This window comes from Enoplosus armatus, chromosome 16 (genome assembly GCF_043641665.1).
Source record: "Enoplosus armatus isolate fEnoArm2 chromosome 16, fEnoArm2.hap1, whole genome shotgun sequence".
Taxonomy (NCBI): domain Eukaryota; kingdom Metazoa; phylum Chordata; class Actinopteri; order Centrarchiformes; family Enoplosidae; genus Enoplosus; species Enoplosus armatus.
This window is the reverse complement of record NC_092195.1, coordinates 788,575-800,443: the sequence shown is the minus strand read 5'-3', so window position 1 is coordinate 800,443 and position 11,869 is coordinate 788,575. Positions and strand designations below refer to the sequence as shown.

General features: G+C 45.8%; 1 protein-coding gene across 1 annotated transcript; it reads left to right on the top strand.

The window, feature by feature from the left end:
* Positions 1 to 3,348: 3,348 nt before the first annotated feature.
* Positions 3,349 to 8,898, top strand: c16h6orf136 (chromosome 16 C6orf136 homolog). Its single transcript, XM_070921662.1, has 7 exons — positions 3,349 to 3,427; positions 4,711 to 4,977; positions 6,296 to 6,976; positions 7,346 to 7,434; positions 7,556 to 7,756; positions 7,883 to 7,952; positions 8,413 to 8,898. The coding sequence occupies exons 2-7, from the start codon at positions 4,879 to 4,881 to the stop codon at positions 8,554 to 8,556; spliced, it is 1,284 nt and encodes a 427-aa protein (XP_070777763.1). The 5' UTR covers positions 3,349 to 3,427; positions 4,711 to 4,878; the 3' UTR covers positions 8,557 to 8,898.
* The last annotated feature ends 2,971 nt before the right edge of the window (positions 8,899 to 11,869 follow it).

Here is an 11,869-nt window from a genome sequence, read left to right as displayed (position 1 = left end):
GGGTGGGTGCGTTAATGTAACGCAGTGGGGACAGGGGTGATGAACGTTAATATAACGTATAGCTTGTGTTTGTGTTCTGGGGGGGGGTCAGTGAGAGTTTGTCAGGTTGACTGCAGAGGGGAAGAAACTGTTTTTGTGGCGGGAGGTTTTGGTCCTGATGGACCGCAGCCTCCTGCCAGAGGGGAGGGGGTCGAACAGATGGTGTCCGGGGTGGGAGGGGTCGGCAGCGATCTTCCCTGCTCTCCTCAGGGTTCTGGAGGAGTACAGGTCCTGAAGAGATGGAAGGTTGCAGCCGATCACCCTCTCTGCAGAGCGGATGATACGCTGCAGTCTGCGTCTGTCCTTGGTGGAGGCAGCAGCGTACCAGACGGTGATGGAGGAGGTGAGGATGGACTCTATGATGGCAGTGTAGAAGTGAACCAGCATTTTTTGTGGCAGGTTAAACTTCCTCAGCTGCCTCAGGAAGTACATCCTCTGTTGGGCTTTCTTGATGACGGAGCTGATGTTCAGCTCCCACCGGAGGTCCTGGCTGATGATGGAGCCCAGGAAACGGAAGGACTCCACAGTGTCCACTGCAGAGTCACACAGGGTGATGGGGGCGGGTGGGGCTGCGCTCTTCCTGAAGTCAACAACCATCTCCACTGTCTTTGAAGCGTTAAGCTCCAGGTTGTTGCTGTTGCACCAGGTCACCAGATGGTCAATCTCCCACCTGTAGGCAGACTCATCCTCTCCAGAGATGAGTCCGATGAGGGTGGTGTCGTCCGCGAACTTCAGGAGCTTGACAGACTGGTGACTGGAGGTGCAGCTGTTGGTGTACAGGGAGAAGAGTAGAGGAGAAAGAACGCAGCCTTGAGGGGAGCCGGTGCTGATCGTCCGTGAGTCTGAGTCTGAGAATCTACACAGGCCTTCCCTGGCCTGTGTAGATTGAGGCAGCCTTGTTGCACTCTGTTTGCTCCTCAACAGCTGCAGTATCCTCTGCTACCTGATGTATTACAAATGGAGGTTAGTAAGTCCTGATGTCCACTACAAAGGACATTAAATAAAAGTTGTGTTTTGAAAGGGTTAAAATGACTGTGACTTTTTAAAAATCTTACTAAATGGAAGCCATTACTTTTATTTTAAAGAAACAACTTGATTTTTAGCAACAGAAACATGATATCTGGAAAAAAATTGATGACTTACCTCTCTTGTTGGCATAAAATGTGGAAGCTGAAAGCAGAAGCAGAGGACAAAAATGAATTGCCGGGTCTCAGGAGGGTTAGATATATATATATATATAGAGAGAGTGGACCTGTGAGCTCCCCACTCTGTTCCCACCAAACATCTAATCACATTTAAAACCTTTTTACAATTCTATTGATATAATGTTCCTATAGTTTCAAACCACCTTCAGACCTCGGCTCCAATTTTCCTTGTAAAGAAAACAGAAAATCAGAATCAGAATCAGAATCAGAAATACTTTATTGATCCCCGGGGGGAAATTGTACAAATGTAAATCCCCAGTCCAAAGACCACTGCTCCACTCTTCTAATTGTTTCCTGCAACTGTTAAACGACATACTCAACATTCCTACCTCCTTTCCGCAGGGCCCCATCATCAAAGACCTCCCCATACCTTGCCCAATATTATAATACACATCATCAATCATTATTGAAAACAACACAGGACCTATAACACTTCCTTGTGGCATTCCATTATCCACCAAATATATTGCTGAAAAAGTTCTTCCCACTCTCACCTCTATAGAGCATCCATACAGAAAAAAAAATCCTTAACCCATCTGAACATTTTACCTGATATTCATTTGGGAGTCCGTTATTGGGTTTTAGGTTGTTTTGAAAGCGCAGTTGGCGGCAATGAAGGTTCCACTACCCATCACAACGAACTAGTCCTTTATTGTTCCATTGCCTCCAATGCTTCCAATTCCAATTATAGAAATTCACAATAACCAAACTGCCATAGCCTTACCAAACTTCAACAGCTTTCCCCTTTTCTATTTCTCTATACGAAACATCTTGCCTAACAAAATGCCAGCAGACTAACTGTCCTTGATGATTTCTTTCCTTGAACCTCAAAAATTCTCAACAACCTTCTTCCACACCTAATCTTCTGGAGTTAGTTAGTTAACTCCTACTGTGGTCCAGTTTGTCAGATTTTCCCGTTTTTTCTCATTAGGAGGCTGACCAAACATCTTCTGCCTTGTCCACTTCCACATACTCCAGTATGCTGTTCAATCCTGCTCCTGGTTAGCCCTGATCTTTTCATTTCTTCCATCATGTCCTTTCTCTGATATATATTTCCGGCAACATAGCACATAATGTACGCCACTGTTTCTGCTACCTGACAACTTTCACAAAGACCAGTTCTAATCTGTGTCGTTCAGATTCTTGAAGGAATTCTTATGCATAGATATGCTTGCCTTTGTTCGAGGTATTTTTCCTGGAGTTGGGCGTGCAGTGAATATCACATCTTCTGTCCCGAAGGACCACTGCACCCAAACTGCATGGGCAGCATAGCTCCTGCTGCAGCCATTGAGGGGGGTTTCGGCTGGCCTGTCAGACCACACATTATTTTGATATTGGAAGCCCAATAATAGAGACAAAAGTCAGGGAGAGCAAGCCCACCAGCTTGTTAGGGTTCGCAGAGGTGCGATGCACATTTCTTAAAAGCTCTGTATTGCATCTTATTTTTAAGTGCAACCCTTATCCAGTTCAGTGTGAAAACTGACAACAAATATTGTTGAAATGTTATTGTACTCTGTTCATTTGATTTGACAGTAAGTTGTTGACGCTTATACGACTACTATGCTACTTCAGTATGTATGGCACTGAATCATAAGTCAGACATTGTTGATGTTCAGGACCTTTGCTTGAGGACATTTTCTCTATATGGACCTCTTTGAATTTTAATTGAATAGCCCTGCTATATACTAAATTAATATATACTGTTATATATATATAGCCTTCTGTTATTGTATAGTTCTGGTTTTCTTATTTGTAACATTGATAATGATCATATTTTTTTGGACCACAAAAATTATGTTTCGGGCCAACCATTTAACCCAACCATTAAAAAATGTTTCAAAAGAGTATACTGACTAAACTTTGACATGTACAATTTTTGTTGTACTCAAAAATTGATAATGTCATAAAAAAAATTTTTTTTTACTGTATTGTATGTGTACGTACAGGGTCGCCTCTCTTATTTGTTTTAAATACCTTGCACATCTTTGGTGCCTGTAATTCACAGAGAAAAACGCGTGTAGTCCCGCATTGCCAGACCTCTCTCCCCACTTCGGATGAAGCGGGTGATAGATTCATGCAGGCAGTACGGGTATTTCCGACAGTGCGGTGAAGGCAGCATTACGACTCACTGCGTAAGGAGTGTTTGGTCGAGCAAGGACACACAGGGCTGGAATGACATTTGTGTAAGTTAGCTAAGTAACGTTTACTAGGTTGTTGCTAGCGTTAACCTGCCCGTGACTACTGTACAAAACGTGACCTCGAGGACCACTGCATCTAGGCTGACTTCAACGGCGTTTTCGTGTGTGAAAGGTAACATTACGGGGACATTTTGCAAGCCGGTGTCTAGCTCTGCTAGCTGGTAGCTAGCCTAGTAAGCTAGCAGCTATCATTGGCTGTCACCGTAGGCGTAGCCAACGCCAGCTAACAGCATGTAAGGTAACTAATGTCAACGTTGAGGGGAAGACATCCCGAGCCCTGCGTCCCGGCTATTTGTTGAAAACAGGAAAATGGTGCAACTTAAAATGCAGCAGTTTCCAATTTGACCGACATGGTGACTGACATGACAACAAATTATGGGGCTAGTGTGATAAATAGTGGCGTTAATCGGTCACTGTTAGGGCAATTGATTCATAACTTCAATAAATGATAATGTTGTGTCCCCGCACTGTCACCAAATAGCCAATCTTGATTCACATTTGTTATGTAAATGGCCAGCACTAGTTTATATTTATATGTAGTCATGTCATCTGTTCCATTTCACACGTCAGGGCTGCGACTAACGTTATGTTATGATTATTGCTCGCCTTACGGATAATTTCAGACAAATTGTTTTATTTTGTCAAATGCGGGAAAACCACGACATGCCCTTCACGAGTTACCGGGTGGTGTCCTCAACTTTGTCTAAGCAGCTGTAGCTGTCCGAAGGTGTTCACTGAGATGATTTATACTTACAGTTACTACAGTTCCTTTTCACGTTTACAGTTCTACAAAACATGTATTGTTTTTTAGCTTTTTTTTTTTTGCATGTTCATTTCTGGCTAATGCAGACTCAACCGAGTCTATGATTATAAACGTGTGGTCTGCTGCAGGTCATGTGCTCTTGGCAGTCTCCCTGAAAACCTCAGGGAAAAGTCCCATCAATGCTGTCAACTACAATTGGCTGGACTTTTCATTTCCTGTGCCGATACCACAACATTAAGTGTCTGCCAGCCACGTGATGGCGCGTTGCATTCAGGGTAGTGGTCAAAATCAACTAATCATTCTAGCACCACAATTTCTGGCAATAAATCCATAAATTTGATCGTTGCCAGGTAAATATTTTCAGCAGATATAATTTTATACCATTTCCGTTTGGCAGCGTTTGAATAGCACCGCTTCATGTTATCACTCTGCTAACCAAAGTCCAGGTGGGAACTCTGAGGCGCTTACTGCCACTGACTCTGCCCCCTCATCTCTGTGGCCTCAGCTTTGTCAAGGTGGAGAGCCCGCTGCTGTAGAGGGGAATCATCCAAGAGTCACAAGGTCCTGAGGGAGACAGGTCTGTGTGTCTTTGCGGTGCCCTCCCCCCCTGCTGTGGGTGATGGTCAGCTGGTGACTGGGGTTGACCCCACCCCACCCCCGGCCCCTGTGGTGAATGGCTGTGAGCAGAGGGGGCGTCGCCTTCTGGGTGGGTTGTGTCCGCAGCCATGGCAGAAGGCAACCCATCAAAAGACAGAGCTGGAGTCTCCGTGAGGTAATCTGCTTGATGTTGGGATCCGCTCTTCCATATCTGTATGTATTTATATGAGGGATGTTAATGTTTAACCGTTAACTGACAATAAGATTTTTGACCGATTATCAGTTAAACGGTTAAAAAAATATTTTATCAATAGTCAAGCAAGATGTTGCTCATGAGAGACAACTACAGCGCCTCTCATCAAGCTAATGACACCTATATGAGAGACAGCTTCCTTTTAAGAGGCAGAAACCTCGAGCAGAACCAGACTCTATGTGTGTGGGGGGGGGGGGGGGGGGTCATCTGCTTTGACCGGTTGGGTTTGAGAGAGAGAGAGAGACATAGAGAGAGAGGGGGAGAGACAGATAGACAGACAGAAAGAGACAGAGAGAGAGAGATAGACGTAGAGACACAGGCAGGCAGACAGACAGACAGACAGACAGACAGACAGACAGGCAGAGATGTATGGCAGCACCAGCAGTAGAAATAGCAGCTATAATTATAATAATAATGGAAATATGACTGATAATAGGAGTTACATCTGTAATAATAGCAATAACAGCTTTAATAGTAACAGAACTACGACTAAACATAATAACTGTAGTGATGAGAGTCAGGCAGGCTCATGGCAGCAGCAGCCAGGCGTACCAGGACCAGAGACTCTAGGACTACTATTCAGACTCGCTTCCAGAGGCTGGCCCCACTAGCGCTATCTCTGCGTTCCCCGGTCATCGGGACGATTTGAGGGGGTATTCTCCGCCACGGGTCTCACAGTCAGCAGACTGAGAACCAGACTAACCCCACAGCATGTGGACACGTTGCTATTTCTGAATTAAAAAACGGTAGACGAGCTGTCCTCCAGTCAGGACTGCGGTAGGCCTGGTCTGGTTATTTTATTTTAGGACTATTTGGGGTCTGAAGAGTTTTCTAGGCTGTTATACCTACTAAAGGTTATCTACAGCGGTGTCTGCGCCAGAGGGTTCAAAGTGTGTGGACGTGTGAATCCTCATGTTCTGTTGTTGTTTGTGCTGCTATTGCATATGTAAAAATAAACCCTTGTGAAAAACAAAAAACAGCATTTGTTTTTAATGGGTCACAGACATTCTAAATAGTACATTTTAATCTCATTGGTTAACGGTTAATGATCGGTTAACGAGGGTCGGCTATTGGTCAGGGAAAAAAAAAAAGGGGGTTACACCATCCCTGTCACACACTATAGCTAACAACAGTGTTTCTCAAATGCCAGACTGCTATTGTTTTGAGATGTGTGTGAGCAAGTGTTGTTCTTATAGTATTGTATGTTAATAATCTTACCGAGTCCTTATTGCTCCTTCAGGGGGGTGACTGGCAGTGGATCTCTCGGACACGCCCCCTGAGCAGTGCATCATGGGCCCTGGCGCCACCCAACAGCCTGAGATATCAGAACATTAAGCAGCCGGTGCTGTCCCACCCGTTCCACCATGCCACCCAGCCTGAGAGAGGCAGTTACTACGAGGAGGACTGGGAGGAGTCCCTCAGCGTGTGTGTCCTGGTGCGACAGGCCGACTCAGACGGCCTCCACACCCTGCTGGAGATCCCCCTGTCCGCTCACAGTAAACTACGAGAGCTCCTCGCTCTGGGGGCTCACAAGTCCTCTGAGTTCTCCTTCCCGTTGACCACAGTGGAAGGCAGCGGAGAAGATGACATCAGCGATGGCGGCTTCAAGAGAAACAGTGTCGGTGACGCAAAGAGAGAACACGGCTGTTTCAGAAGCCTGTTCGAGGCAGAGGGGTGTCCTGCGCCGTTCATGCACGGCTCTCAGTTTTATTGTTTTCATTGCCCGGGCACGGAGCCTCTTCCCGGCAGCGGGCTGAAATCTATACAGGATACTGGACTTGACGGCAAGCTTGTGGAGCTGCCTCTGCTGCCTCCTACCGCCCTGTGTAGCCATGCAGAGATAGCAGAGGGGGGGCACACTGAAGGAGACAGTGAAAGGGAGGAGAAGCTGGCCCTGATGTATGAAAGACTGAGGATAGAGGTAAGAATGCACACTGCGTCTAGAAAAGTGAATTTAAGTTGACTGACTGATCATCAGAATTTTGTGATTTGCGTGTGTGTTTTTATTTAAGATTTGTTCCTGTTGGGGCATTGCATTGTATGGCAGAACATTTTGGCCACAAAATCGCTTTGGGGACTATTATATTGCAACCTGGAACACAGCAGTGCGACATGATAACAGCATTTGAGCTTCCCACCCCTGAGCGTGACCACGTCTTTTTCTTCTAGAGCAAAGCCAGCCCGACCATTTCAACTATCAACAAGAGCAAAAACAAATACTTGCAAATACAAATTAGCAGATGTATCGAGATAAGTTTAAAGTGAATGAAAAGTCCGTTTGTTTTTGCAGCTTCCAAATTTCTTTATGAAGACCCACGACTACACCATGTACTCAAAAGATATGGAATTCATCAACGGCCTCATCAATACCAAGACCAGGTGAAGGTGCTCATTCATTGTGGGCTAATGGTGATACGTCATTACATTGATCTGTGTGACCTGACTGGTGAGTGTGTGTGTGTGTGTGTGTGTGTGTGTGTGTGTGTGTGTGTTGGTCCAGGGGCCGCGTGATGTACCACATCACCCTCTCCCTGTGGCGCCTCCTGTGTCTGTGTTACTACGCCAAGGCTCGGCTGGAGGTGCTGAAGCTCACCAAGCACATGGAGGACGGGACCATTAAGGCTCGCTGGAGGGTCAGGGGCCTCCCCTTCTACTCTCTGGTGCTGCGCTTCTATCGCAAAGACAAATCTCTCCTGTACAGGTAACACGCAGTAAATCCAGACCGGAGTTGCTGCTCAAAAAAATGTTTGATTTCGAGTGGTAAGTGTTTTCAAAGTCTGTTAAAGTGGTTTATAATCTAACTTCATCCGCACGTCATCTGTTGTAGGTCATATGATGCATTCTCTACTTTTTACATTGGACAGGATGGACTCATTCACTGTCATAAAGTTGAAAAGGTAAGCAGTAGTAATAGTTTTTCTTATGTTTTGCTCTGTGTTGCTTGTGTGTGTAGCATAAAGGGACTACAAACTACAAGAGTTTACACGTTATAGACCCCTTTTCTGTTTGTAAAAGTAATTATGATGGGGAGGGGGGCTGTGGGCGGAGCTTAGGTGGAGGCAGAATAATCCCCTGAACACGTTAGCTAAGGCTAGCTAGCATGTTTTGTTGGTTTGCTTTTTAACACTGGCTGAAGAAAATAGGGAGTTTCTCAGAATATGTACGGTCACTCACTCGGTTAAAGTTAACGTGAACCAACGGGACCTGATCGGCCAACCCGTACGCGCCCCCACTCAGTGGGGTGGACGACCTGACAGGACTACCTCCGGTGGAATGGGCTGACATTTAGCGCTACACCTCCGCTTGTTTTGTACTGAGTCTTGAATCTTGACCGTCCTCTTGTCTCTGTGTTCGCAGATGATGCCGGCCGAGCCCCCTGTCCTGCCCACGGTAACGTCTCTCCTGGCGGGGTCTCTGGTGGCGCTTGGGGTGCAGGAGCATCGGCCTGCTCTCAACCTGCTGCCCCTCCTGCTGTCCTCGCTACGACAGATCAGAAACTGAGCCCGGGGCGATGATTGGAGGGGTAACGGCCAGTGGAACCAACAGTGTGTCCGAGGTCCATGTGAAGTTTCATTCATTCTCTACATAGGCACACATTTAAAATGGAGGGCTCAGCTGTCCTGTCCTAAAATCTCACGATGTTGCCCCTGAATTAAATACAAAGTCAAGACTTCACGCTGCTTTTCCTTTTTCTAAATTTAGTTTAGCTATTATTTGAAAGAATGAAAGTGTCATCCCTGCCAATCACCCGCCAGCTGTTGTAATAACAGAGTTTTGTTTTTGTTTTGTTTCTTCAAACTTCAGTTTAAAGACCTGTACAAAAAAAAAAAAAAGACGAATAAATAAAACCAGATGCAACGATTAGAAATGTGAGGATGGGAAAACTCAGCTTTTCCATTTTTAACCTGAACACAATACTAAGCTGATCAACATTGCAGATGTTGCCGAACATCAGAAGATCCTAAATGATGACAGGAACCTCAAAGGTGTAGGTCTTTTGACAGGCTCGACGCGAGGAACGCGCGCTAAAGGTGAAGTTGGACGTGTTCACACACTCCTGCTGCAGCCTCGCACGTTTTCCGATGGTGCTGCAACGTGATGCGAGCATGAAGTCACTTCACACGTCCTCCTTTTTAAAAGGAATAGTTCAAAATAATGCTTCTTTGCTTTGCTTTTGGAGAGCAAGATGAGAAAATGGATGTCAATCTCAATGTCTGTGTTCAAGGAAAATCCCGGGATTTGTAGAGATTTGGAAACGTGTGTTTCTAAGTAAACCAGAAACCCCTGCGTTAGCTATTGTAGCTTGTAGCTCGAGGCAACTTGCCGACTGACCGAACTTGCTGCCTATTCATTTGTGCGCACTGGTTTGTTCATTTCTGTGACAAACTGGGGTGCGCAAGTGAATAGGCAGCCCAACACGCTAAAACCACCCTTCAAACTGGGTTGCACTCCATGTAGATTGTGCACATGCCACAGAAAGTAGTAGCAGCAAACAACCCTTTTTAGGTACGCAGCTTGAGGCACACAGGCAATGCAGCCAGCTGTTTGTTGTTTGTTTTTTTTGCTGGGTAGTCTGATAAACTAGTGAGATGCAACATTTTATTCAGTGAGCTTTAGAGGCGTTGGTAGACGCACTTTTCGAACTTCGGACAGAGCCAGGCTCGCCGCCTTCTCCTGACTCCAGTCCTCACGCTAAGCTAGGCTAACCAGGCCCCGACTCCAGCTCGCACCGACACGAGATTGACGTCCGTCTTTCCACCGTACTCTCAGAAAGTGGAAAAAGTGCATTTTCCCCAAAATGTTGAATCCTTCCCTTTTTTTAACGTCACTTCAGCGGGATCAGAGATTTCCAACCTGAGCCTGGTCCCAGGTAGAAGCTGGAGTGTCTGTCACCTCCAGTCGACCGCTTGCGCGACGCAGACTAACATCATTTCTCAGTGTGTTAAAATCAACTCAAAGAGGACTTGACGGTTTTCGTGGAATTTAACAAGCCTGTTTTGAAGTGGAGTGAGAAAGACACTTGCCAAAGTTTGACTCGGGAGGTTGTCAGCCATTAGCAGTGCGTTCTAGCAGTCCCAGCACACGTAGTACAGTTAAATAAAAGAATACACACAAGAGTGCACATATTCATGAACTTGAGCTCTACGTAGACTGAAAAATCTTATTTTTGAGAGACCATTTGAAACCGTACAGTGACGGGAAGGGTGTTGGATGCAGTACTGCTGATCAAAGAAGGTATTTTGGTTCAGTCCACGAGGCCTACTTGTGTAAACCACAGTTGCTTTCATTGGTATTGTGCATGACGGCAGGTGTGTCTCTGCTTTACCTCCGGTTTCAGCTCATTTCACGAAATATGCCCACAAAAGGAACACACCGATGACGCTGCACGCGCTGTCGCTTAAGGACCTCAGCCGAACCGAAGCTACGTAACCTTGTAGCCTCGTTGGCTAACGTTAGCTTCAGCTAGGTAAACTGACCAAATACTCACCCAGAGTGACAGGCAGCCATGGTGACGTTGGTTAGCTACATCGCTACACGCACTGTTCATCTCAGTCCATGGGTCAGACCTCCTGGAAATGTCATGCATCAGTAAGTTACCACCTGAGGTGGCAAAGATTTGATGCTCCTACGTTTTTCTTCACCTTTCAGTGAACAAACTGATACACGGTAGGCCTGTCAAATGAGTAGCTACATACGTTTTATAACCTGTAACAGATCGCTGCGTCGCATTCCTTCTCGCCGTTTCTCACCCTGGACTTCCCTGACCGCCATTAATGCTTCAGTGAATGCGAAGGCAACTTTTAATTTGGTTGAAGTCGCGTCCTAAACGAGTAGCCGCGCTCGAGCGCATGCCGTGACGTCACGGTTTCACGCAGCTCGATCATGTTTTAGTGCTTCTTCAAACCAAAGCAATAAAGCATGCTGTAACAGTAGCTGTGGTTCTCTGGTGTGTATTTATCCGTCATATCTGTGTAAGAAACACGACTCGTCGGGTTCTGTGTCGCTTAGTTCTCCACATGTACTGCTGCAGTAACTCCCTTGTGAATAAAACAAAGTTGTGGTCAACAATGATCGGCGTTGTGTGTTATTTGTCAACTTTTGGACGGTGATGGCGGCGTCAGACCGTTGTGTCCACGTTGGTCCAGAGAAGGAGATCGCAACAACCACAGACCAGATTGACATGGTCATTTCTGGCCCCCAGAGGATGAACCATGATGTGTTTGTGGCTCTGCCTGGAAAGTTACGTTTTTTGGGGGGTTTTTTGGGGATATTTTCTCTTGCACCAAATGTCAACTTTTACACAAGCTATCCCACAATCCAACCAACAGATTACTAAAATGTTGCTGAGCACATTCCTGCTCCCAGGCAGATAAACTCTCAATACAAAAGTGATGAACATCATACTACTGCTTTAGACTTGAGCTCAGCTCTGAGGTCAGAGATGCATCAGATACTGGAAAAACAAAATCTGAATCTAGCCTTTAAGTGATGGAAACAATGACTTGATGGAACCATGTCTACAGAGGAGTACTTTTTCAGGTCTATCTAAATATGATATTGCATACCATACGTTATTGATTTTTCTCATAGGGCCTTTCTCAAACCACCTCTACACCCTCTCCCTCCCCACTTCCCACTCCGTTTTGCACGTGGAAGGTGTCCGCCATCCCAGACCAATTACCGGGGGAGTGGAAGTGGGGCTCCATACAAATTGAAGCAGCTGAGAAACACTGATATTGAACAGAAGTGAATTTATTTCAGTGACGTTAACAAGCACAGAGCATTACCATTCACAGTTTGACAAACCTTCTAC